Source organism: Elephas maximus, chromosome 26 (genome assembly GCF_024166365.1).
Source record: "Elephas maximus indicus isolate mEleMax1 chromosome 26, mEleMax1 primary haplotype, whole genome shotgun sequence".
NCBI classification, from domain to species: domain Eukaryota; kingdom Metazoa; phylum Chordata; class Mammalia; order Proboscidea; family Elephantidae; genus Elephas; species Elephas maximus.
The window spans coordinates 33093476-33121262 of NC_064844.1; the positions used below are offsets into that span (position 1 = coordinate 33093476).

Genomic DNA, 27787 nt, shown 5'->3' on the forward strand with positions numbered 1-27787 from the left:
TGGGATGCAGACCCCAAATTCTCATAAGACCAGATTTAATGGTATGACTGAGACTGGTCATGGCCCCCAGGCCTTCTTTGGTCCAGGACAGGAACCATTCCCAAAGCCAACTCTTCAGACATGGATTGGACCGAGCAATGGGTTGGAGAGGGATGCTGGTGAGGAGTGAGCTTCTTGGATCAGTTGGACACTTGAGACTATCTTGGCATCTCCTGCCTGAAGGAGAGAGGAGAGGGTGTAGGGGGGTTAGAAGCTGGCAAAATGGACACGAAAAGGGAGAGGGGTGGGAGAGAGCGGGCTATCTCATTAGGGGGAGAGTAATCGGGAGTGTGTAGCAAGGTGTATATGGGTTTTTGTGTGACAGACTGACTTGATATGTAAACTTTCACTTAAAGCACAATAAAAGTATAAAAAAAAAAAAAACCCACAGCTCTTGGCCTGATGTGGCCTTATCACCTTTGGGCTAAAGTATAATAAACTATTACTGCATCCAAATTCGGCTAGTGTCTATCTAGTTTACTATATGTCTGTTTCATGGTTTGGCAGAACATGGCAACTAGTCTAACAATTTGTTGGAGGAAACAACAAAAATCAAGTGTGGAGTTTTTACTCTTGAAAGACCTAGATGTATCGGTTTTCAATACATATATACATGATAGCTACGGTTGTGATCCAACTTGGCTAGGCCATGATTCTCAGTGGTTTGGCATTTGTATGATGTTGTGATCACCTCCATGATGAGATTTAATATAATGTGATCGCCTCCATGATGGGATCTGCAGTAAATAACCAGTCAGTTGAAAGGGATTTTCCTTGGGCATGTGACCTGCATTGAATCTAAATGGACATTCTGGCAAGGTTCAGGGGCTTTTGCTTGCTCTGGATCCTGCAGCTGCCTCCTATTGGTCTGGCCTCCAATTCTCTGGACTTGAGCTAGCAGCTTACATGTGGTCTTGCCTGCCGATCTTGGGATTCAACGATGTTTGCAGCCTGTGAGCAAGGGCCCTGCTCTGTGACCTGCCAATCTTGGGTTCACCAGCCACTGGAGCTATGTGAATCAGGAGACACCTCTATCCTGACCCACAGGCTCAGAATGTTTCAGTCTCTAAAACCACGTAAGCCATTTCCCTGATATAAATCTCTCTCTGCATATATTTATGGAAACTCTGGTCGCATAGTGGTTAAGTGTTATGGCTGCTAACCAAAAGGTGGGCAGTTCAAATCCACCAGGTGCTCCTTGGAAACTCTATGGGGCAGTTCTATTCTGTCCTGTAGGGTCCCTATGAGCTGGAATCAGCTCAATGGCAGTGGGTTTGGTTTTATATATATTTATACACTTTACTGGTTTATACACACACACACATTCTAGTTGTTAGGCGCCATCAAGTCAGCTTCAACTCATAGCAACCCTGTATACAACAGAAAGAAACACTACCCAGTCCTGTGCCATCCTCCCAATCGTTGCTAGGCTTCAGGCCATTGTTGCAGCCCCTGTGTCAATCCATCTCAGTGAGGGTCTTCCTCTTTTTCGCTGACCTTCTACCTTACCAAGCATGATGTCTTTCTTCAGAGACCAGACCTTCCTGAAAACGTGTCCAAAGTGTGTGAGACAAAGCCTCATCATCCTCACCTCTAAGGGACATTCTGGCTGTACTTCGCCCAATACATATTTGTTCTTCTGGCAGTCCATGGTATATTCAATACTCTTCACCAACACCAAAATTCAAAGGCATCAATTCTTCTGTATTCCTTATTCATAGTCCAGGTTTCACATGCCTCTGAGGCAATAAAAAATACCATGGCTTGCATCAGGTGCACCTTACTCCTCAAAGTGACATCTTTGCTTTCTAATAATTTAAAGAAGGTCTTTTGTAGCAGATTTGCCCAATGCAGTTCATCACTTGGTTTCCTGACTGCTGCTTCCATAGGTGTTGATTGTGGATACAAGTAAAATGAAATCCTTGACAATCTCAACATTTTCTCCAATTATTATGATGTTCCTTATTAGTCCAGTTGTGAGGATTTTAGGAGATAGCATATGATCAAGAACCAATCATATTGATGGAAGAAGTCCAATCTGCACAGAAGGTATTGGTAAAAAACAAGGCTCCAGGAATGGACGGAATATCAATTGAGATGTTTCAACAAATGGATGCAGTGCTACAGCTACTTACTTGTGTATGTCAAGAAATTTGTAAGAAGGCTACCCGATCAACCAATTGGAAGAGATCCATATTTGTGCCCATTCCAAGGAAAGGTGATCCAACAAAATGCGGAAATTATCAAAAAATATCATTAATGCCACATGGAATTAAAGTTTGCTGAAGATAATTCAAAAACAGTTGCCACAGTACATTGACAGGGAACTGCCAGAAATTCAAACCGGATTCAGAAGAGGATGAGGAATGAGGGATATCATTGCTGATATCAGATGGATCTGGGCTGAAAGCAGAGAACACCAGAAAAATGTTCATCTGTGTTTTACTGACTATGCAAAGGCATTCGACTGAGTGGATCATAACAAATTATGGATAACATTGTGAGAGATGGAAATTCCAGAACACTTAATTGTGCTCATGTAGAACATGTACACAGACTAAGAGACAGTCATTTGAACAGAAAATGGGACACTGTATGGTTTAAAAATCAGGAAAGGTATGCATCAGGTTGTATCCTTTCACCATACTTCTTCAATTTGCATGCTGAGCAAATAATCCAAGAAGCTGAACTATGTGAACAAGAACGTGGCATCAGGATTGGAGGAAGACTCATTAACAACCTTCCATATGCATATGACACAACCTTGCTTGCTGAAAGTGAAGAAGACTTGAAGCACTTACTGATGGACATCGAAGACTACATCCTTCACTGTGGATTATACCTCAACATAAAGAAAACAAAAATTCTCACAATTGGACCAATAAGCAACATCATGATAAATGGAGAAAAGATGGAAGTTGTCAAGGATTTCATTTACTTGGATCCACAACTGATGCCCATAGAAGCAGCAGTCAGGAAATCAAACCACAAATAAGCATTGGGCAAATCTGCTGCAAAAGGCCTTCTTTAAAGTGCTAAAGAGCAAATATGTCACTTTAAGGAATAAGGTGTGCCTGACCCAAGCCATGGTATCTTCAATCACCTCATATGCATGCATAAACTGAACTACGGATAAAGAAGACTGAAAAAGAACTGACGCCTTTGAATTATGGTATTGGCGAAGGATATTGAATATACCACAGACTGCCTATAAAAATGGCATAGGGCACTGTCTGACCTCCTTTAACTTCACAAGTGGGAAGGAGCATCAAGATCAACGGCCCAAGGCTGATTTCTATGAAGTAGGGATCAGACATGCCTCCTCTCTACACCATCTTTACCAATTCTGACACAAACCATGCCTCCCACAGCAGTCTCTGTATCTCTGCTGGGTTCGATAATTCATTGCAATGGCCACACGAAACTCACAGCCCATACTCACGATTATGGGGCTTATTAAAAATTAGGAAAGTAAAATGAAAAAACCAAAGCTGTTGCCACTGAGTTGATTTTGACTCATAGTGACCCTATAGGACAGGGTAGAACTGCCCCATAGAGTTTTCAAGGAGTATGCGGTGGATCTGAACTGCCGACCTTTTGGTTAGCAGCCATAGCACTTAACCACTACACCACCTGGGTTTCCTATTAAGGAAGTAACAGGTTAAAATTCAGACTCAGGAACACTCAAGGATACAGTTCTATCAGGACAGCTTCTTCCCAGCCATGCTCACGGGCACGCCTCTTCCCGGCCCTAAACCTTTGCCCAAAGGCACTCAGCTTTCTCCCTCTGTGGGCCAGAAAGCCCACCACACTATCTCCTGCTGCCTGGTCTCATTGTCACTTCTTGCTGCCTTTAGTATTACAGTTCTCTGTCTCCTGATTTCAGGATCTTCTCAGCACAGGGATTCCAGGTCCAAAGGACATGCTGGCTCTTGGCTATTCTTCCTTGGTGGTGGTGGTGGGATTCTCTCTTCCTTTCCACCTCTGGGGTGGCTCATTTCGAGCCCAGTGGAATGGCAAAACTAACCAATCCGTCTGGTGGCCCACAATTACCATATCTGCACAGTTCTGCACAATCACTCAGGCGGAATTTACAAGACCATGGCTAGAAAGGCCACATAAAAGTGATCCTTCACACTGCAATGCCAGAAGGAAGAACAGACCTGTCTTGGAAGCAGCACAGCTGGAATGCTCCTTATATCCAAGGATGGGGAGACTTGTCTTGCATACTTTGGACATGTTGTCAAAAGGCACTATTTCCTGGAGAAGGACATAATGCTTGGTAAAGTAGAGAGTCAACAAAACAGAGGAAGGCCCTCAATAAGATGGACTGACACAGCGGCTGCAACAATGGGCTTTGCAATATTTGTGAGGATGGTGCAGGACAGGGCAGTGCTGCGTTCTGTTTCACACAGGGTCAGCGTGAGTTGGAACCTACTTGGTGGCACCTGACAACAACAACCTGCCTTCTCATCTTTGCGTTTAGGCAGATTTTACTCTTTTGGTCTCACATAATTAACTGTTCTAAGGAACTCCTTTCTCTAGAGTACTCTTATTTATTTTGTAGGCCTGTCTATCATTTGGCTGAAAGATTTTCTGGGAATGGCTTCAGTTCCATGTTCTCAGGGCTGTAGTCTCGGGGGGCTCCTCCACTCTCTATCAGACCAGTAACTCTGGTCTTTTTTATGGATTTGATTTTTGTTCTACATTTTTCTCCCACATTGTCCAGGACCCTCTATTGAGATCCTGGTCAAACAGGCTGTAATCTTTTATGGGAGCAGATCACCAGGTCTTTCTCCTGTGTAGATGACAGGTGAGTTGGAACCTGGCAACATTTTTGTTAGTAGCCAAGAGCGTAACTGTTGTGCACCACGGTTCCTTAGTATATTATAATGTTAATTCCTCCCCCCTCCCTCCAGATAATACAAAACAAAGAACTAAAAGGAAATATTAAGGATAGGATGGATTTAAGTTTAAGAAAGTACTATTAAGGAGAGGTGGATGTTTGAGAACTACAAAAACCTAGTGGTACCAGTTTGCAAACCCTGTAATTAAATGCCTATACAATATAACATTATGACAATTTATTGTAAATATGATTTTCTAAATATGCCATCACTTTGAAAATAATTTCTGATTTTTCAGTAATTTCTAAGCACATACGCAATCAACAACTGGCAAGAATTGAATGTTACACTTAGCCAAATAATGTCAAAAGCAATGCCATTACAACAAAAGTACTAAAGTAGATGCACTTAAATGTATACTACTTGACATGGGATGAAGTACACCCCTCCTCCTTTTAAAATAAGAATGTTCGGGGCCTGGGAAAGGTTTAAGAAGTAGATAGCCCATAGAAGAACTGCAAGACTTTGTGAACACACCTGTGTCAAAGAAAAGCTGTCTCTTCCCTGACCGTGAAATACAAATACTGCAGCCACAAGGAAGTCCAAAAGCACACACTGTCTGGCAGTTCTCGGCAGCTGACTCATCTATGCATGTAGTAGGCAATTAAGACGTGAGCGTGTGAATTTTCCCATTCTCCATGACCCACAAACTAAAGCTCCAAGAAGTATCACAGCTGCTGGGGCTCCAAACCAAAACCAGAGCTGTCTAACGGAATTCCAACTTACAGCAACTTTATAGGACAGAGTAAAATTGCCCCATAGGGTTTCCAAGGCTACACGCCTTTACAAAAGTAGAGCACCACATCTTTCTTCAGGGAAGTGGCTGGTGGGTTCAAAGCGCTGACCTTTCAGTTAGAAGCCCAGCACTGCGCCACCACAGCTGCTGCCAGCGCTCCTGCCAAGGCTTCAGAGACCGCGTTTCTCTGAACACACCCACCCAAGTTCTAAAACAGCCAAGCTCCTCCCCTGCCCGCGTGCCTCGCCCCAAGATCCGCACATGCGCACATCCAATAAAGACAGGTTAGCGCGCTCCCCCTTCACCGGTCTCCACGCCCAGCTGCCACGCAGCCAGTCCTTCTGCCCTTCTCTGGCGGCTGGCTTCACTATTCACGTGATACGCATGTGCACAACTCTGCCTCCAGGCCTTCTTCAGGCTGGCAGGGGCGGGGCGGCAGGTGGGACCAAGCTTCTTGCGCACGCTCGGGACATGCGCAGTACAGCGGCTGAGGCGCCAGCTGTCGCTGTGGAAGTTCCGGGGAGACAGCGCATGCGCAAGTGTACGCGTTGCCGGCGAAGTGGGGAGCCTGACGACTCGGAAATTTGAATAGCACTGTAGCATGGAGTGTGACCTCATGGAGACTGACATCTTGGAGTCGTTGGAAGATCTAGGGTAAGGCTGTCAGGGCACGGGTCTCTCAAGCCCCACACTGCCTGACCTCGGTTACGCCTTCTCCGCTCCAGTGGAGGCACTGCTGCCTCTCCACGCCGTACCCCTTGGCTCCTTACTGTCGCCTCTCTGTCGCCCCGGGACCCAATGCCACGTCCGCTGCTTCTCTTACCGGCTCGGGGCCCCCCAACTCCGACGCCCATAGGTCCTCCCTGTGATCCTCCCTGCAAGCGTTTGTCAGTCATGCGTGTCATTGTCTGGCTCTCGTCCTCACCTCCCCTCCCCCAGCTTCTTTCCTGCTCCCAATCCACCTGCTCGAGCTCCACGCTCCAAAGGTGGCCAGAGTTGGTTCCCTGCTTTCCCTACTTGTTCTCCAAACTTCCTGCCCTTGTCGGTCTACTCTTGAGCCCCTGCTCCTTCCTACTCCACCTCCCTTCTCTCAAAAAAAAAAACAAAAAACTCTCCTTTGCCCAGTCATCTCTTCAGCATGCATCCCTAAGCCACCCGTCTTTGCTCTGCATCCGTTCCGCTAGCCAGCTTGCTGGTGTACCTCACCTGTCACCACCTCAAAGTGAACCACTGACAGTTTCCCTGGGCTCTCTGACACTTCGCTTCATTGAGCCACCATAATAGCCCCTGGAAACCCTGGTGGCATAGTGGCTCAAATCCGCCAGGCGCTCTTTGGAAACTCTATAGAGCAGTTCTACTCTGTCCTATAGGGTCGCTATGAGTCGGAATCGATTCTACAGCAGTGGGTTTAATAGCCCTCAGGGTCGTCTTCCTGCACCAAGGTCCTGCATATTTGTTTTGCATTTTGTTTCTCCTCCTCCTGACAGCTAACCCAACCATAATTCACCAGTGTCCAGAAGCTGGAAATAGGGCTTATCTCACTGGGTCGTCCAGATCAGCACACTCTATGAAAACTTGAGGACCTAGAATCCCTTTGCTAAATGTGGTTCCAGAAACAAGTTGTATGACTAAATATTTGGTTATAAACCAAATACATGCAGTCAAAAACTACACATTTAGCTAGCTGTATTTATAAACTAACAAGTGCTTTGTCAAACCCTTCCCTCACCCTTTTTCATGACGTGGAGACCTTTGGGGAAAACTTTTCTTCTTTAGAAAAGGATACCTTGAGGGTTCCCAAAGCTAGCCCACTTAAGTACTAATTTGCCATCCTGGTAGAAATTTTTAGGAAAGGAAGTAGTGCTTATCATTTTTCTTTGTCAAAGTGAATACCATTGTTCTTTTCTTTGTAACCTGAATATTTTCTTGAACATTCCAGACTTTGGGGGGCTTACTTCTTTGATTAGGGCCAGGGACAGATTACCCAGTAAGCAAGGTATGCATTGGCTTACTTGTGCTTACTTATTAATCTGCAGTGCACAATTTCACCTGTTTTTCTGACATGGTGAAAAACAGGTGAAATTGTACACTACAGATTAATAAGTAAGCACAAGAAGCCAGTGCGTACCTGGCTTACTGGTTAATCCGCCCCTAATTAGGGCACAAGTAAAAAGTCATATTCAGCAAAATTGCTTTTTTTGCTGAACACTCCCAGACTAAATTGCTTACTCACACATGATACCATTCATTCAACAAATATTTTTGAGGACCATTTGTTCTGTGGTTGGAATTGGTCTGGCCATTAAAGGTACAGGTGAGGTAGAATAGAAATTCACACTGAGAATAATCCGTGAGGAGCACAGAGGAGGGCCCACTTTACTGGGAAAGGAAATGAAGTCCTAGGAGCTTCCGGGAAGAAATGATAAACTTATTGCCATCGAGTTGATTCCGATTCATAGCGACCCTATAGGACAGAGTAGAACTGCCCCATAGAGTTTCCAAGGAGTACCTGGCGGATTCGAACTGCCGACCTTTTGGTTAGCAGCCATAGCACTTAACCACTATGCCACCAGGGTTTCCAAATAGAACTTACTAATGTCATACTCTGGATAAACCCAGACCGTGATAGAGGTCACTTAAGAATTGGTGATGGATGCTGTTTCTTCCCAGTATTCTTGTTCTTTTACCCTCTTTTAACTGCATCCTTCTTTTCTAGGCTACTGTAAAGGTAATTATTACTGTGTATTAAATGTAATAAATAATTGAGATGGGTTGATATAAACCACAACCTTTCTGAAAACTTTGTTATCAATTTTAACCTTAACTACTTAGTTTGGTGACAACCATATGTTAAAATTCAGCTTTAAAGGGTGGCTGTTTGATGTGTACCTTTGAAGGATTCACTGAGAAATATTAGACTTGACCCTTTCAATACCCACTTATTTTCTGCTTTGAATTTTTTGTTGATACCATGGGTTTTCGTTAATGGAAGCATGCTGAATCATTGAGTGTGTCTGAATTTTTGGTAGGTGGTATGGATTTTTTTCCCCCTCCTGTAACCCTACCCTCAGGGTACAGTGGTATTCCGACTCATAGGGACCCTGTAGGTCAGAGTAGAGCTGCCCCATAGGGTTTCCAAGGAGCACTTGGAGAATTCGAACTGCTGACTTTTTGGTTAGCAGCCGAACTCTTAACCACTATGCCACCAGGGTTTCCGTGTTTAATAATATGTGGTTTTAAAATCTTAATGCCAGACTACATATAGTTTCATTTTTTTGGCGTATGATTTTTTTCTATTCCATAATTAGATGTCTAATTGATGTTTAAAAGGACCGAGTATTGCCATCTAACATAATGTGTACGTCTGAACATCAAATTATCTTAAATATATTTAATGTGTCATCTTTCATTACAGTATTGTTATCAAGGTTTCATTTAAAAGAAGTTAAAATAATCTTCCAAAGAATATATACTTTAAAATTACTTCGAGAGCTTAACAAAATCTTTAATTAAAATACCAGTGACTAAATGTCATCAAATATAGTAAAAGCAAATAAATGATTAATTGGAAAGTTTTCACTTTTCAAGAAGGCCATTAAAAATATAAGCTAATTGATTTTTGGAAAAAATTCTAGAAAAGATGACCAGAGTTTTATTTCTGAAATAGTAAGCCATAGCTATCATTTGTTAATCTGGATCTAATAGTCAATTCAGTTAAAGTAAGAAAATAAACCTTCATATAATAAGAGGTTTCAGTAAATATGTAGAAGTTGACATAATTTAGTAGTATATGATTCTATTATGTATTCACATATATTGTGAATAGCTAAAATGTATTTACCATTTAGCTTATTTTTCTGATGGTTTAGTAGAGTTCTAAATTTTCTTTATATTTGTAAGTCTAGAAATTGATCCTAATAACTTCTTTATTAAATTATTGCTTAATTATGGAGCTAGTACATAGATGCATTTTATCTATAATAAATACGTTGTGGTTTTATGTTCTTCTGAAGTGTGATTTCTTACTCACCAGTTACAAGGGTCCATTGTTAGATGATGGTGCGCTGTCTCAGGCCGTCTCTGGTGGAGCCAGTTGCCCGGAATTTACCAAACTCTGTGCTTGGCTGGTGTCTGAATTAAGAATGCTCTGTAAACTAGAGGAAAATGTGCAAGCAACTAACAGTAAGTAAACATTCACTTTTAGGTACAAAATATTGATTAAAATTGGGGTATTGTTGATTCAACATTATCCTTACTAAAAGCTAAAATATCAAGCTTCCTGTAAATATAAAAAAAAAAAAATTGTAAAGAAGCTAAGATACCTTTTTCCCTCCACTGTATTTGGAGACAAGAAGATTCAGAAGTTGAAATAGTCACATTAAAAATTTCTGGAGGTTAAAAAAACCTTGGGATGTAGAAAAATGGAGGCCACAAATATGGAATATATGAACTTTCCATTCTTTGTAAAACATGGCTTATGAGATCCTAGTTTGGTGGCAAGAACTAGAAATTGGAGTGTTTTTCTCTTAGGGCTATCAGATTCCAGAAGCATATATAGACTGTAATGTAAATGCATTACAGTTCTGTTGTACATGGAAAGAAAGAATGATTTGTTAAAAAGCTTTCTGTATCATAAGAATCTATCAATAGATACATAGAGAATATGACTGAAATTTAAACACAGCCAGATTGATGGGGTTAAAAGTTTGCCATTTTTGTTATCACTTTAACACTAGTTTATCAACTCTGCAAAAGAGACAAAAGCTTGGAATCTGACACTCCACCATCTGGTTCCCTCCTACTATAGATAAATCTATAACAGGAGAGAAAGGAAAATGCCCACCTGTTAACCTACCCTTAAAAAAAAAACCAAAACCAAACCCTTTGCTTTCGATTTGATTCCGACTCATAATGACCCTATACCCTGGTGGCGTAGTGGTTAAGTGCTACGGCTGCTAACCAGAGAGTTGGCAGTTCGAATCTACCAGGTGCTCCTTGGAAACTCCATGGGGCAGTTCTACTCTGTCCTATAGGGTCACTATGAGTGAGCCTACCCTTAAGAAGAGTTAAACACATAATCCCGGTTTGAAGAGCCCCACTTTTTTTTTTTTTTTTTTGGTGTATTTAATGGGTGTATTTTTATTGTATCTAATTATAATACGGAGAGTACCGCAAAACCAAACCCACTGCCATCGAGTTGATTCTGACTCATAGTGACCCTGTAGGACAGAGTAGAACTGCCCCATATGGCTTACCAAGTAGCACCTGGTGAATTCGAACTGCCGATCTTTTGGTTAGCATCCATAGCTCTTAACCACTATGCCACCAGGGTTTCCATAATAAAAGCAGCAGTTTACAATTATTGAGCACTCACTATAAGCACTACCTATGAGGTAGATTTTGTTACCTTTTTGTAGATTAAACAAGGAAGCACCAAGAAGTTAAATACATCCATTGCCTCAGGTCACACAGCCACTAGTAGAGCCAGAATTTAAACCCAGCAATCAGGTAGGGGGCCGATGCTCTTAGTTCTTAACCACTGTGTTCTACTGGCTCCTGATCTAACAGTTCAAAGATGGTAGTTACCTTTGAAAATACCTCTACTAGATGATAACTGTTTTTAACCTGGGGCCTCTCTGTTCAAACGAAGCATTATATAGAAGCCAACATACAAAACAGGTAAAAGTGTAGCTGTTCTAGTTGAAGTTGAGAGGAAGTATCTTTAGCATATTTCGATCCTCTTCATCCTCCCTACCTGCACACGAAGGAGCCCTGTGGAACTCTGAAGTTCACAGAACACAATTTGTAAAACGTTGATAATGCAGTCTTCTCATTTTACAGATGAGAAAATGGACTCAGGTCGGTGACTCACCCAAAGTTTGTCAGTTCATTTTTACCCTCTTTGATATTGAACCAGAGTCCCTGGGTGGTACAAATGGTTAAAGCACTCCACTGTTAACTAAAGGAAACCCTGGTGGTATTGTGGTTAAGAATTACAGCTGCTAACCAGAAGGTTGGCAGTTCAAATCCACCAGGCGCTCCTTGGAAACTCCATGGGGCGGCTCTGCTCTGTCCTATAGGGTTGCTGTGAGTCTGAATCGACTCGATGGCAACAGGTTTTTTTAATTAACTAAAATATTGGCAGTTCAAACCTACCCAGAGGTGCTTTGGAAGAAAGGCCTGGTGATCTGCTTCCAAAAAGCCACAGCCTTAAAAACCCAACAAAGCACAGTTATACTCTTCACACATGGGATTGCCATGAGTCAAAATCAACTCGATGGCAACTGGCTTGGTTTTCTTGATTTATGATAATGAATAAGGAACCATGAAAATAGTTAAATAAGTGTTGTTTTTTCCTTGGCTAACCTAATGAACTCTGTGTGTTTTTAGATGTTACAGTAATACAGAACTATAAGTCATGTTTGCTGTCCTTAGATTTAGCCTAACTGGGAGTATTAGGCACACATGAAGCAACTTGAGGTTAGTAAGGTGATTAAATGCTCTTGTGGTTCATAGGAGGAGGAAATCAGTGAGTGCAACAGTACTTGGAGAAAGTTTTGTCATGGAGCAAGACAACTGGGCTTTGATGGATGGGTGGTATTTGAGAGAGAAGGAGAAAGCAGAGGGCATATCAATCACAGGGAATAACTTAAAGGCACAGAAGTGCAATGAGATTGACTGACCTGGCATGAATAGAGGGAATATTTATGATGGTGGTTGGTGACAGTAATTGAACATGCTGGGAAGGGTAATCTATAAGGGCTGTAAAGAATCCTTAAAGGCAGAGAGAAAAAGTTAGATTAGATGAAGTAGAAATTAGGGAGCCATTAAAGATTGTCAAATAAGGGGATACCCAAAAAAAAACCAAACCGACTGCCGTCGAGTCGATTCCGACTCATAGTGACTCTATAGGACAGAGTAGAACTGCTCGATAGAGTTTCCAAGGACCGCCTGGCAGATTCAAACTGCCGACCTCTTAGTTAGCAGCCGTAACACTTAACCACTACACCACCAGGGTTTCCCAAATATAAGGGGATACCGTAATGAAAACAGTGTTTAAGAAATAAAATTGGCAGTGGTGTAGGAAAGAATAAATTAAGGGAAATGAACTCCAGGTAGGAAAATCCTATTAAAATTTTCAATTTACATCTAATAATAATTATATACTAATTGAAACAATCAGTATTATTAAATGAGATTGATTCATTTTAATTCTTAAAAGGCCCGAATGAAGCTGAAGAATTCCAGCTTGAGGTGAGTGGGCTTCTAGGGGAAATGAACTGTCCGTATCTTTCACTGACATCAGGGGATGTGACCAAGCGCCTTCTTGTCCAGAAGAACTGCCTCCTTTTGCTCAGTAAGTTCCTGGCTACAAGAGCGTAGCCGTTGTTTTCTATGTGTGTTTTCTGTAACTAGACTTTGGTGGTACTCCACCTGTTGAGTTTCACCTAACGTAACCAATGGTAGTGCTGGTGTGTTGTTCAAGTGTGTGATCATTAAACCTTAGGGTCCAGACTAGAAGCATATTTTAAAATGAACTGGGAAGATAGTGTGGGAATAATGAAGCTTTTTGTTTTTTAAATTAATTTCTTTGAAGAGAATAAGTATCTATTAAAGACAGTAAATGGTAAATGTGATTATTTAAAGCATGTTGTGTTATTGATATTTCTTTGGTTGGGTAATTGTCTGGGGTCTTGATTTTGTAAAAAAGTCAAATTAAAGTTTTTCTAGAATAATATTTGGATTGTTTCTGTACTTACTGATCATTCTGGGAAATAAATTTTTGTGAAAAGTTCTTCCATGCTCTTTATACACTAGCCACTTTCTCTCTTCACCTTGAAAAACAGTAAGACTCACAAATGTTACTGCTCTGCATAAACACTCCAATAGTCTTGACTCAGAATTTTTTCTAGCATTCTGAAACATATTTAAATTAAGCTCTGATTAACTAAATATTATAGTCCTTATGACATACTCAATTCAGAGGATTTTTAAATGTTTGTCTTTATCACCATACTATCGTTTCTGAAGAAAAACCCAACTCCCGTTTTGAAAGTTCAGCTAAAAAATAATAATAATAATTGTGTTTGTAGCTATTATACTTAGGCTGAGTTATTCCAGGGTGACTTTCTTAACTTCCCCGTATCTGTCAAATTATTGTTTCTGGGGAATGCTGCTCATAGTTCTTCTAAACTCATTCAGTATTCTTCAAATTATATGTTTTCCATAACCATCTCAGTGTGCTCACTAATTCTTCCTATGTAATACAGCTTGTCTTTACAATAATATTTAGCACTTGGAATATGTTTTCTTACATGGGCAGATATCAACTGTCAGGAACTCTTAGAAATGATGCTGAATAGCTAAGTCATCTGAAGAAGGCATAGTTTAGTCATTTTAGCATTGGTATTTTTGAAACCAGTTTGAATGTGAATCTTTCTTAAATACCTTCAACTCTTTTCTGTTTTTAAGCAGACTGTACTGAACATTATTTTGCACTCAGGGTTACAATTACATACTTTATTTTAATGTACTATGATCTTAAAGTGGAAACTGGTGGCGTAGGAATTAAGTGCTACAGCTGCTAACCAAAAGGTTTGGCAGTTTGAATCCACCAGGCACTCCTTGGAAACTCTATGGGGCAGTTCCACTCTGTCCTATAGGGTCGCTATGAGTTGAAATCAACTCAACGGCAATGAGTTTTTAATAATCTTAAAGTCTCTTCAAGAATATGCAGCCATTTGTCTCTCAACCAAATGACTAACTCAACTAAAGGTTACTCTGTGCTTTAAATTCTTCATACATAAACACAGCCACACTGCTCCTCTTTCCCCCTCTTCATCTTTGCTTTCTAATTATTTCCCTCAGTCTGTATTCTCTTTCATTCTAGTATTTACATACATAAACACTCATTTTCTATTTAATCTGTGTAAATATTTCACATCTATCCAAGTGTTCATTACCACATCTTGATGCTATAATTGTACTCCTTCCAGCACCCTTACCTCACTAATTTGATTCTTTTAATACATTATGTTTTGGGTAAATAATAAACCAACTTCATTAGAATTGTTAGAAAAATAGAATAGTTTTTTGAGCAAGTAGCTGAAAAAATTGTGCATCAGTTTAAGAATTGTGTTTTAGCTGTTCACTGGTCTTTGTGGTTCTCAGATGCATACAAACAAGTTCTAGCCTTAAGTCTGTCCTTAAGTCTAATTTATATGTAAGTTGGAACAGTTAGGTACAGTTTACATTTAATGTCAGTTAGATGTTTATCATAGTATATACTGTACCTTTCTATGCATAAAAAGAATTAAACACTTCCAGATACGCTAGAACACCTTTAACATAACGCAGCAATAATAATGTTTTGCTACGTGGCACAAAGTAATGCCTGTTATTACAAATCATTGTGTGTGCCTCAAATTTTTAATATGATAGGCTTTACTATGAGTTGTATGTAAGTCAGACGAAACCTGAGGACTGCCTGTGTTCTTTATTCTCACCTAGATTGTCAGGTGGGTTATGGTTAAAATTTTTGGACGGTCATTTTGTGAATGCCTGAGCTATCATGCTCCAAATTTAGAAAACCTGTTTATTAAATCTCATATGTTCTAGAACAGGATCAGCAAACTTTTTCTTGAAGGACCAGATAGTAAATATTTTAGGCTTTGTGGACCACATGTGGCTTCTGTCACATCTCCCACTACTCACTCTGCCATTGTAGTGCAGAAGCAGCCATAGACTATGCTTACATGAATGAATGTGGCAATGTTCCATTCAGACTTTACTTACAGATAAAACAGTGACTATTTTCATAACTATGAGTCGGAATCGACTCGACAGCGTGGGTTTGTTTTTTTTTTATTTTCATAACCAGTGAGGTTGTACTGTTTTGATGTCTACGTATTGTTTTAACTCATTAATAGTTTGCTATATCAAACATGTTAAGATTTTGTCAAACCCATTATAGAATGCTCTTTCCAGAAATTACCTATATTTATTATTTGAGAATAGGAGTTGGCAGCTGTTTAAAAATTATTTGCCAAAATTGTGACCCCTGCACTTGCCAGGAGCATTACACCTTTGTTGTAGGAAACGAGATATTCAACCTGATTATACTTTTGTACTTCGAACTGAATTTAAGGGCCTGGAAAATATTTTTTTTCTAAAACTATATTGTTTGTATTGTCTGAATCATCTCACTCTATCATATCACCTGAAATTCTGAGAGTCAAATGACTAGTAATCTTTTATAAAAATATAAATGTCCTTGGGCAGGTTAAAGGAATATGATTGAATAGTTAAGCCTTAAACTGAATTACTCGAAGCACATTGCAGCCCTCATCTGGTTGAAACCAACACCCAGGGGGATAATACTGATAAAAAGGGACTCTACCAAGAAATTATTTCAAAGAGAGGTTTTTTTAGGGAAGGGGAAGGGGCAGTTGGGAGGAGGCAGCTCTGGGAAGAATGTAAATGAAAAAGGAGCAGGCAGAGGGTGACACATTAGGATACTGGGTTGTGGAAAGGAAGTTTTCGGAGTTTAATGCCTTCCCATTTCTCTTTATGTGTCTTACATCAGTGAAATTTTAAAAATGTTGTTGCAAGCCAGCTCTAGATGGGTTACCTGAGTATTAGGAGGAAAAAGGGCTGGATGGTTTTATCACTGGTGCTCACAAGTGGTTACAAGTTAAAACAAGTAGCCTTTATAACTGTCACTGAAAAGTGGCCAACTTCTACCATTAGCAAATGTATTGACAGATGTCACCCCCTGTTCTGGAGGTTTCTTAATAGTGTGATTCAAGAATCCAAACTTTTAGACATGATATGTTATGAGCCTTTGGTTTCAAAGAATTGATTATTTTTAAATCAGTCCTAAAAGACTATGTCTTGGTTTGAATACCTAAATTATAGAATTGATTTATGTGTTAACGCTATTTGCAGGTAACAGTGGTTTTACTTTCTTGTTTTTAGCCATTCTTGCAGCTTTAAAAATTATATATCGTTAGATCTGTAGAGTTGTGACCCAAGACTTACCTCATTTTGAAATCTTATTTTGTTTACTTCAGCATACCTCATCTCAGAACTAGAAGCTGCCAGAATGCTCTGTGTGAATGCTCCTCCAAAAAAAGCTCAAGAAGGAGGCGGTAGTGAGGTCTTTCAAGAGTTGAAAGGCATATGTATTGCTCTAGGAATGTCCAAACCTCCAGCCAATATAACTATGTTCCAATTCTTCAGCGGGATTGAAAAAAAAGTAAGACCTTTAGTACCAGATTGTAGTGTATTAAAGGCCTAGTCCTGCATTTGTTTGAAATGAAACAATTCTGTTAATTTTTCTTAGTGGAACCTAATGTGCATATTATGTTACAAAATGAGTTTTGGGTTTTAAATCCTAGATATTTTAAAGATAAGCTAATATTTTAGTTTTTTTTAAACATGTTAGCCTGCTTCCTTTTGAAAAACGAGTCTTACTGTTTTGATTTATGAGCTCCAATAAGGTAGATATAATGTAAAAAAAAGAAAAAAGATTCCAATCCTTTTAAAAAAATATTTTAGCATTGAACTTTAATACAGTTAGTATTTTTTAAAGTTTTTAGCATTAAATGTTACCAGTCTCTTCCCCACTGACTAGACAGAAAAGGATGTTAATGATGTTTTCATTTGTGGTTTTTAATTCAGTCACTTCAGATCTTTAATAGTTTGACTTGGCAAACTAGATTTATTGAATACTGACATCATCTAGTATATGAAAATAAATCAGAATTATTTTTATACCATGTATTATCAACAGTTAAGATCTTTTATATAATTGATTAGGAACAAGTAGTCTCAATTAAAAAAAAAAAAAGAATGGGTAGAAAAGAATAGTATTTGCCATAGCAGATGGAGTATTCTCCGTGTGCACGTCTGCTGGACTCTAAGAATTGGTACATTTACATTGTGGGGTGGATCAGCACCATGATGCACAAATTTGGCTGACCACCTCAAGGGAGCAGCAGTGTATCCATAGTCCAGGTTTTCTGTGTGTGTTCATCCATCCATTCAATAAATACTCATGAGTGCCTACTGTTTTTAAGCACTCTTCTAGGTGTAGTGAAGAAATCATGCTTCTGTGGGCACATAAGAAGTGGGACGAGTGACTGCCTTTTTTGTGTGGATCTTCTGCATTTCAGAACGTTCTCTACCTTTGCCTTTGTCAGAAATCTTCCTTTGATGGCAAGATGTGATGGGAATTGGGAAGATAGGAGGATATGTTTTATTTTTAGAGTTATTAATTTATATATTTATGTTTTGTGTCAGTTAAAGGAGACATTAGCAAAAGTTCCTCCTAATCATGTGGGAAAGCCTTTACTGAAGAAGCCAATGGGACCAGCCCACTGGGTAAGTAGTGATCAGTCGCCTTCAGTAAAATTTGTAAGGAATCATATTTTTTTTCATAATTTTTATGTCAACATTTATATTTGTTCTTCTTAAGTGATGCTTTCTAATATGTAGTTTTCTTGGTGCAAATTCTTAGAGGAAGTATTGTTTTTGCCAGTCTAATGATTTATGGAGGATAATTTTATTTTTATAAGATTAGAAGCACTTATAATTTATAAATATTTCACACAGATAATTAATATAAATTGAAGATTGGTATAAGCATGTCTCAAATTGCCAAATGTGTTGCCTATAAGCCAAAAACTGCATTGGGCTGAGCTTCATGTGGTGCATTATAGGCAAGCTAAATATGAATTATGTACTTTATATGTTCTTTTTTTATGTTTTGAGACTTAGCATTATTTTGCCTATCATTGCATTAACTGTTAATTTATTATGTGGAAGGGATTTTGTGTGCAAAGTGCTGGGGACTCAATTATGAATAAAACAGACACCTTTTCTGCGTTTTTATAGCAGGGAAATCAAACTCATTTAATTTCTACCTTGTCTTTTTTGTTTCAGGAAAAGATTGAAGCAATTAACCAAGCCATAGCCAATGAATATGAAGTTCGGAGAAAGCTGCTAATAAAACGTTTGGATGTCACTGTGCAGTCCTTTGGCTGGTCTGACAGAGCTAAGGTACACATTAAATAATTTAAAAGCACAGTTTAGGTGCAGTGGAGACTAAAAGAAAAATACACAGAAGACACGCATAGAAATGTTTTCTTAGTGAGTTGCTGCGTAGCAATTCTTCCAACTATTCAATTGTACTCTGTCCTATTATAAGGTCGCTATGAGGCGGAATCGACTGAACGGCTTTTGGGTTTTTGATTCAGCAATAATAAAAACATTCATTTTTAATTATTGGTATTTTTCAAGAACACTGAATTTTATTGTCCCCAACAGGTGCTCCTTGGAAACTCTATGGGGCAGTTCTGCTCTGTCCTGTAGGGTTGCTGTGAGTCAGAATTGACTCGACAGCAACGGGAATAGAAGTGTGGAAACCCTGGTGGCGTAGTGGTTAAGTGTTACAGCTGCTAACCAAAGGGTCGGCAGTTCAAATCCACCAGGCGCTCCTTGGAAACTCTGTGGGGCAGTTCTACTCTGTCCTGTAGGGTCGCTATGAGTTGGAATTGACTCGATGGCACTGGGTTTGGTTTTTTTTGTTTAATAGACATGTACCCATTTGTGAGAGAAACAGTATCTGAAAGTTACTGAAATAACAAATTCTGTTTTCATATTATTTGTTTACTATACTGTAAGCTAACAGTTTAATTTGGTTGATGAAGTTAGAAATCCTGGATTTAGTATGACCAAATATTAGGATTTATTTATAGAGAATTGAAGAATTTGATAAGATTCAAATTTTGTTTTACCTTAAATAAGATAATCCAGGTAGAGGCCTTGCTCATCCAACAAATATTTATTAAATGCCTACTACACATGATATTGCCATGAGTTGGAATAGACTCCACAGCAGCTGATGTTTTGTTTTGTTCGTGATTAGTAAGTGGGAATTAATTGGCACATTTCATTACTTGTATTGCCTTAGATCCCTGTAATGGAACTGTTCCCTGAATTTATGTTCAGGTTGGTCCAGATGGATTAGTATTAGGTGTTCCCTTAATAATCCATGCATCTTTGAAAATAGACTTACCCTGTGAATTTTTTGTTAATTGACTCAGAAAAAAAAGTATTTAGTTTTCCAATTATGTTACTATTCTGTTCATTTCGTCTAAAACCTTTTAAGCCTTAGCTCAGTTATATTTGGTTATCTGTTAAATTGTTGGGGTAGATACTTAAGCTAAAATATTTTGTGCTGGAACGGTGTCTTGGAAATCAATCATTACCCTCCTCGTTTTGCATGTAAGAAAATGCAGACCCAGATAAATGGAGACGTTGCCTAAGATCTCACATAGTAACAGTAAACACCAGGAATAAATTATGTTGTCTTCTGTGACTGTGATTTAGGAAATACTAGTCCTTTCTTAACCCTTTCGAGAACCAGTTAATTTCTGCTTTGAATTTTTTGTTGATACCATTAATGGAAATACGCTGAATCATTGAGTGAGTCTGAATTTTTGGTAGGCAGTGTGGGTTTTCTTTCCTTGCCCCTCCCACAAGCCTACCAAGTATTTAGTGGTGCATGTGGAGTATGCTAATTATATTCCCAGGTCTCTACCGGAGTCTCTTGGTACATATGTGTAACAAATAAAAATTTTCAAAATTTCCATTTTTTCTACCAAAAATTCAGACGCCTCATACAATACCCTGTAAAAACAGTAGTTTGTGGCACAGGCCTGTTTCTTTGGTTTCAAACAGCCACAAAGGCCCCTGTTTTGTGGCAGTACACACTGTCATAATGCAGCCCCTTCCTAGTAAACCTTCAGAGGCAGAAAGAGTGCTTGGTCCCTAGAGGTACCCATGAGCACACATGGGTTAAGTTACCTTTAATTTAAAAACTATTTCACTCTTAGCATGGTTAGTATCCTTCAAAAATAATAAACTTTAGCTCTCAGTTAGAAAAACATGCAGCGATGAATGAAAGTGTACTGAATGAGGGGTGAACAGATGGAGGTTCTGGTCTCAGCACTGCCTGTAGTGGACTGAACAGCTCGGACCACTGTGTCTGTGCTTCCGTTTATTCTCTCATTTTTAGCATCTTTAAAACAACCTGATTAGCCTAGATGGTACTTAAGATCCATTTAAAGCAAGATGTGCAATGATTCTATGAAACATACATTGGGGGGAATCAGAAAAGACTATACAAATTACTTTTACATGCACAAAGTGATCTTTTGTTTTTTGTAATGAAAATAAAGTACTTACAGCTGACTTTGAAATTTCCTTTTAATTTTCAGTTTTATTTGATGTATATATCAAACCATTTTTTAAAGGTGTTTTGTTTCCATTGAACAAGCACTGATCACTTATTTTAGGTACTATAATAACTACAGTAAAAAGAAATGTAAGACATACTCAGAAAACATTTCCCAGACAAGCTATGTGATGACAGTCCCTTCATTCTTTCAATTATTAAAAAAAATTTTTAAATAAAAAAATCACATTATCATCATATCACAGTAGCTGTTTGATTTTTAGTATTTTCTTCCTTACTTTGTATGTACAAGCGTAGTAAATATAACTTTGCATTCTATTTTTTCACATAATCTAAACATTTTCCATGTTTCTGCACAGTCATAATTTTCAGTTATTTAAGGACTGCACCATAATTTATTCCATCATGTTTTCCCTACTGTTAGACTTTTATGCAGATTTTTTTTTTTTCTCTTAATCTTTGAGCACATTAATTTTAATCTTATGTGGTCACTTTCATCCTTCTGTTATATAAAAGTAAGATTACTAAGTCAAGAGTTTTAACAGTCCTGTGCCTCTTGAGACACATTGTATAAATGGGTTATAGCAACATATGCCTTCCACCATCAATATCTGAGGACCTGCGCATAACCAGCAAATTTGCCAGTTATTTTTGTTCTTATGCTGTTTAGCTCTTTATTGTAGATGTTGCTTCCAGAATTTCATAGGTAGAAGATTGTTGTTGTCTCCCAAATTTAGGTTACTTTAATTTGCATTTATTGTTTCCTGTCTAGGATTTTTTTTTGTAGTTGTTCATATTTTCTTTTATGTGAACATTTTCTTTATACCGTTTGTGCATTTATTTTTTGTGGTCCTGTTTTTCATATACATTTAAATGAATTTTTTATGTAACTACAAACCTTTTGTAATCTTTGACAGAGTTATTAAAAAAAAAAAAACCTGTTGCCATTGAGTCAGTTCTGACTCATAGTGACCCTATAGGGCAGAGTAAAAAATTGCTCCGTAGGGTTTCCAAGGAGTAGCTGGTGGATTCAAACTGCTGACCTTTTGGTTAGCAGCCAAGCTCTTAACCACTGTGATACAGCTATATATGCTTTTAAATTAGAGTTATTTAGCCACTAAATAGACTATCCTAAACCAAATATATTATTGCATATTATGCAATAAAACAGGTTAATAAAATAAAATGAAATAAAATAGGTTAGTCTTAAATGGCACGAAGTTTACCTCCACCATTGCAGCCAATTCACTAGAATAAGCCTGCTCAGAGGGTGATGAAAATAACCAAGAAAACCCAATAAGGTTTCTTGATATTATTTTTTTAGATATAGTTATGGATAAATGACTTGAGAGTCAAGAGTCTCTTTTACACATTGAAAATGAGGTCCTATTTAGCCTGCTTCCTTTTCCAGTAAAAATTTTTATAATTGGATTTACGTTCTTGAATTCAACAAACTGCATTTTAAATAAATCTATACCTCTAGTAATCACTGGGTTAGTAATCACACATTCCAGATTTCCTTATTCTGAATTTCAGATATTCTATCCCACTGACCATTCACCAGTTCCACTTGTAGATTTGGCAAATTTTGTCATCAAGCATACTTTCATTAAGTTGTTGAGAAATAATAACTGTCAGCATTTTATTGACTGCTACGTATTACTAAGTATTTTATACTGTTTGTCCCATATGATCCTCTCATACAACCCTGTAAGTGAGCTGCTTGGGTATCTCCCATTACCCAGGTCAGGAAACTGAGAAACAGAAGTATAGTGACTTGCCCAAGTTTCCTAATTGCTCAGTGATCTGCCTCTCTAATAATCATTAACTTATGCTCCTAGTATATGGTTAAAGTAGATCCTTTTTAACTATTTATAATAGAGCAAAGTATTCAATGAGGGGAGCACTTTGATAAGAAGTATGTATGCTAACAATATAATTAGTACAAACTAGTTACAGCTAACAGCAGGGTCACTATGAGTCAGAATCGACTCGATGGCACACAACAACAACATTTTATTATCTCATGGAAATCAAAGATGAGAAAATTAAAAAGTAAAATTGTTGAAACAAGCTTCCGTTCTTATATTTAAATAGATAAAATCAATGTGTTTGAACTGAGATCAATGACAGGAGGAACCTTTTCACCAGTTTAGCCCCACAATCCTGAAGGAAGACCCCCCATGCCTTCCACTTAACCCCACTCCCGCCTCCACTCCCTTCCTGCCCCCCAGTCATTCCTTGATGTGTCAGCAAGTCTGGCAACTGTACTGTAAGATAGTTCTTGACTAGGTAGGAGCAATGGTGAATCTAACTTTTTCCTCCCATCTTAAATCTATTGTTGTTAGGTGCCGTTGAGTCGATTCTGACTCAGTGTCTTAGTTATCTAGTGCTGCTGTAGCAGAAATACCACAAATGGATGGCTTTAACAAGGAGAAATTTATTTCCTCACAGTAAAGTAGGCTAAAAGTCCAAATTCAGGGCGTCAGCTCTAGGGGAAGTCTTTCTCTCTCTGTTGGCTCTGGAGGGAGGTTCTTGTCCTCAATCTTCCCGAGGTCGAGTTGCATCTCAGGCGCAGGGACCCTGAGTCCAAAGGATGTGCTCTGCTCCTGGTGCTGTTTTCTCGATGGTATGAGGTTCCCAACTCTCTGCTTGCTTCCCTTTCCTTGTCTCTTGAGAGGTAAAAGGTGGTGTAGGCCACACTCCAGGGAAACTCCCTTTACATTGAATCAGGATTATGACCTGGGTAAGGGTGTTACAATACCACCCTAATCCTTTTTAAAATAAAATTACAATCACAAAATGGAGGACAGCCACACAACACTGGAAATCATGGCCCAGCCAAATTTGATACACACATTTTTGGAAGGGACATAATTCGATCCATGACGCATAGCAACCCCATGCACAACAGAACAAAACAAAAACATTGTCCGGTCCTGTACCATCCTCACAGTTGTTGCTATGTTTGAGCCCATTGTTACAGCCACTGTGTCAGTCCATCTTATCAAGGGTCTTCCTCTTTTTCACTGATCCTCTACTTTACCAAGCGTGATATCTTTCTCTGGGACTGATCCCTCCTGACAACATGTCCAAAGTATGTGAGACGTAGTCTTGCCATCCTTGCTTCTAAGGAGCATTCTGATTATACTTCCAAAACAGATTCGTTTGTTCTTTTGGCAGTCCATGGTGTCACTGGAATCTAGTGAACATTATCATTATCAGACAAATATTATCAAACATTTTGGACGTCTTCAACTTATTTACTGTGAGTGTTTCTTACATCATTTTGAAAACTGGTATTTGTCTTTGAACACTTTTCTTTCAACAGAGTCAGACAGAAAAATTAGCAAAAGTTTACCAGCCGAAACGCTCAGTCTTATCTCCTAAAAGTACTATTTCTGTTGCACATCTTTTGGCTGCAAGACAAGACTTGTCAAAGATTTTAAGAACAAGCAGTGGCTCTATTAGAGAAAAGACTGCCTGTGCCATCAATAAGGTAGAGTACATGTAATTTTGTTTCAAATACATTTCTTTCTGTTTATGAAATAAAATAGTTTAAAATGTCTTTCTTCTCCCACAGGTGTTGATGGGCAGGGTGCCTGACAGAGGTGGTAGACCCAATGAAATTGAACCTCCACCCCCAGAGATGCCACCATGGCAGAAAAGGCAAGATGGCCCTCAGCAGCAAACAGGAGGCCGAGGAGGGAGAGGTGGTTATGAACATTCCTCATATGGAGGACGAGGCAGTCATGAACAAGGAGTAGGGAGAGGTGGACGTGGTGGCTATGACCACGGTGGTCGAGGGGGAGGAAGAGGAAATAAGCATCAAGGAGGCTGGACAGATGGGGCGAGTGGAGGAGGAGGTGGCTACCAAGATGGTGGTTATCGAGATTCGGGTTTCCAGTCCAGTGGCTATCATGGTGGCCACAGTGGTGGCTATCAAGGCGGTGGTTATGGTGGCTTCCAAACATCTTCGTATACAGGAAGTGGATACCAGGGTGGTGGATACCAGCAGGACAATAGATACCAAGATGGTGGGCACCAAGTTGATCGAGGCAGTAGTCGTGGAGGTAGAGGTGGTCGTGGAGGGCGAGGTGGTCGCGGAGGCCAGGGAGGAGGTTGGGGAGGAAGGGGGAGCCAGAATTATCACCAAGGGGGTCAATTTGAACAGCATTTCCAGCATGGAGGTTACCAGTATAATCATTCTGGATTTGGACAGGGAAGACATTATACTAGTTGAGGCTACAGAGTTTTGTATTTTGCTAGAGCTCAAGTAATAGAAACTTAGTTTCAGAACCCTGAACCCAGAATCTATTTTGAATTAATGTGAGACCGCAGGTGGCAGGCAGATTCCTGTGTAGCATAAGCATTTGTAGGTCATCATTCAGTTCTGTCAGTTTTTTTAATGGCTTACATAATGCTGTTTATTTGAGAAACACATACAGCATCTCTCCTTTGTATAAAGAATTTTTTAAAAGGTGGTAAAAGTTGCCTTTAATCTTTGACCAGTAGACTAATTCCACAATCAGAAAATGCTACTTTTTTTGAAGAAATTACTTGAATAAGTAGCTCTCCTGTTTTAAATATGCAGTTTTGAAATGAGGATTTTCCTAGATTTTTTTAGATCTACAGCTAGGAAGCCTTCCTCATATTAACAATCCATTTGTATGTATTTTGCCTGAAGTATTCTAATGCCTATTTTCCAAGCACAGTTCTGCCCCGGGCTGGGTTTTATTCTGAGGTTTTGCCACATCTTCATGATAGGACTTTTAGGTCTGTTCCTATTAAATGAGCTCTTCTGCAGATAGCACACTCAGTAGCCTTATCCTCTTGATGGAATACTGTATCTTATGCTCAACTCTGAAAACCTTGAACACGGCCAGAACCGTGAAGATTATACAGGCAAACCATGTTGTGAAACTATAGTCCATGTAGGCATCTAGTTAAGTATAGCAATTCAAACTGACCTGCATCCTTCCAAAACAAGTTCTTTCTTCAACCTTGTTTTTACTTGAAATCTGCTAGAAGAAACAGCAAGCTGAATTTTGTTTTATGCACGAGTTAATACCACTGGCTCAGCAAATACAAGTTATTTTGCTTTGGGCAGGAGACTCTTTTTGTAATGAAAGAAATGCACTACCAAGTAAGAAGACGGATTTTTGCCTAGTGCAGGAGGCCCTTTATTATTGCTGCAGAAAACAAAAGCCTGGCTGAGTTGATGTTTTACATTCTCCTTTACTGAAATCTTCATGACGCTTCTTGCTGGGTTTTTGTATACGTAAACATTGTCAAGCTGTGAAAGAAATGGCTGGAGGTGTGCTTTGTGTGAAAGGTGAGCAATAAAGTATCTGTACGTTCTCTCTGTGGTTTGAGTTTTATTTTAGCTACTTGTTTTAACTGCATTTTTCTGACACTTGCTTCAAGCTTATAAAGGTTAAGGTCTTTGTTTCCCAAAGATTCTTAAGTATTTACTTAACATATAATTTATAGTGAAAGGTAACCCCTACCCTGAAACTTTAAATAAATTCAAAAAATGCCTGTTTCCAAATCCACCTTTTACTGTAATAGCTAGAAAACGTCACTACTCATCTCTGGCCATTGGGTGTCGCTATTGCTACACATATTAAGCATAGATCAATTTATGCCCGATTCTGGGTATTTTGTTTTGTTTTTCCATTCTTCCTAAGAATGGAGGACTTTCCTCTTAAGAGTAAGGGAATTGAAAATATAAATATGTGTTTGTAAAAAAAGAAAAATAGTGGAGTTTTTTCCTACCAAATTAGGCTTTTTAAAGAACCAACTCATGTCTTCCCACTAAAAATATCCTACTTGCTATTGAGATAAGCGGAAACCCTAGTGGAATAGTGGGTAAGAGCTTGGCTGCTAACCAAAAAGTCATTTTGAATCCACCAGGTGCTTCTTGGAAACCCTATGGGGCGGTTCTACTCTGTCCGTTAGAGTCACTATGAGTCGGAATCAACTCTACAGCAATGGGTTTGGGTTTGCATTTTTTTGTTGTTGTTGTTTTTATTGAGATAAGCACATTCTTCTAATAGCTAAAACCATTTTTTAAATCTGCCTTGGTCTTTTTGTTAACTTTACAAAAATTTATTAGATTTTTAGTCTGAACTGTTCAGATTTGAAGACAGTTTGGAATGCTTTTTATTACTAAAGGTAAAATTTTTAAAAAGTGCTGGTTTCTTTATGCTCTTAATAGGTATGTTTGGTGTGTATAGCAGTTTCCTATTAGAAGTAAAGTGATCAAGATTTCATACCTTAAAATGATATCCTAGAGTGTATTTACATTTACCTTAGCCTTTGCTTTAATGTTTTACAGCCATGTACTCCACGATATACCTGATGAATGTATTTAATTCTTTTGACAAATGTTTCAAGTTAGAGCATATTAGAAAGCAAATGATAACATCTCTCTATGATGTCTCTAAAATTTGCATCTTCATTCTGTGCCTGAAACTGCATTTTTTCCCATATTATGAAACCATGAATTAGACTTTTACTTTCTCCTCTTTAACAGATTAAGTTCTGTAGAAAAAGGATATTTACTCCAAACCACCAGCTAGTTTTACTATATTAAAGTTCTTAGATTTTTTTATGGAGATGTTTCTTGATCTTAGGCACATTCTTAACCTTAGATTGTAGTGAATAATGTTTTATTGGAGTAAAGAATGTGTAGAGTTTCTTGGAGAAACAAGATAAAAAAATTTTAGGAGGGATTTTTTTTTTTTTCATATAAAATCTTAAAGTATTGTCTGTTTAAACGGACTCAGTGCTTTGTTTTCCTCCTGTTACCAGGAAATAGAACGAGATATCATCATTCTT

General features: G+C 38.9%; 1 protein-coding gene across 1 annotated transcript; it reads left to right on the forward strand.

Moving 5' to 3' along the window:
• The first annotated feature begins 6170 nt into the window (after positions 1-6170).
• Positions 6171-26354, forward strand: FAM98A (family with sequence similarity 98 member A). The gene is made up of 8 exons (XM_049870557.1): positions 6171-6336; positions 9716-9864; positions 12905-13039; positions 16755-16939; positions 17986-18066; positions 18628-18744; positions 24276-24443; positions 24528-26354. Exons 1-8 carry the CDS (start codon positions 6284-6286, stop codon positions 25185-25187), a joined length of 1548 nt encoding a protein of 515 aa, XP_049726514.1. The 5' UTR covers positions 6171-6283; the 3' UTR covers positions 25188-26354.
• The last annotated feature ends 1433 nt before the right edge of the window (positions 26355-27787 follow it).

Excerpts from the sequence above, each read along its gene's own strand:
- FAM98A (XM_049870557.1), top strand. The coding sequence starts at position 6,284 with ATGGAGTGTGACCTCATGGAGACTGACATCTTGGAGTCGTTGGAAGAT. Across the intron at positions 9,865-12,904 it reads AAATGTGCAAGCAACTAACA|GCCCGAATGAAGCTGAAGAA; the intron begins GTAAGTAAACAT and ends AATTCTTAAAAG. Across the intron at positions 24,444-24,527 it reads CTGCCTGTGCCATCAATAAG|GTGTTGATGGGCAGGGTGCC; the intron begins GTAGAGTACATG and ends CTTCTCCCACAG.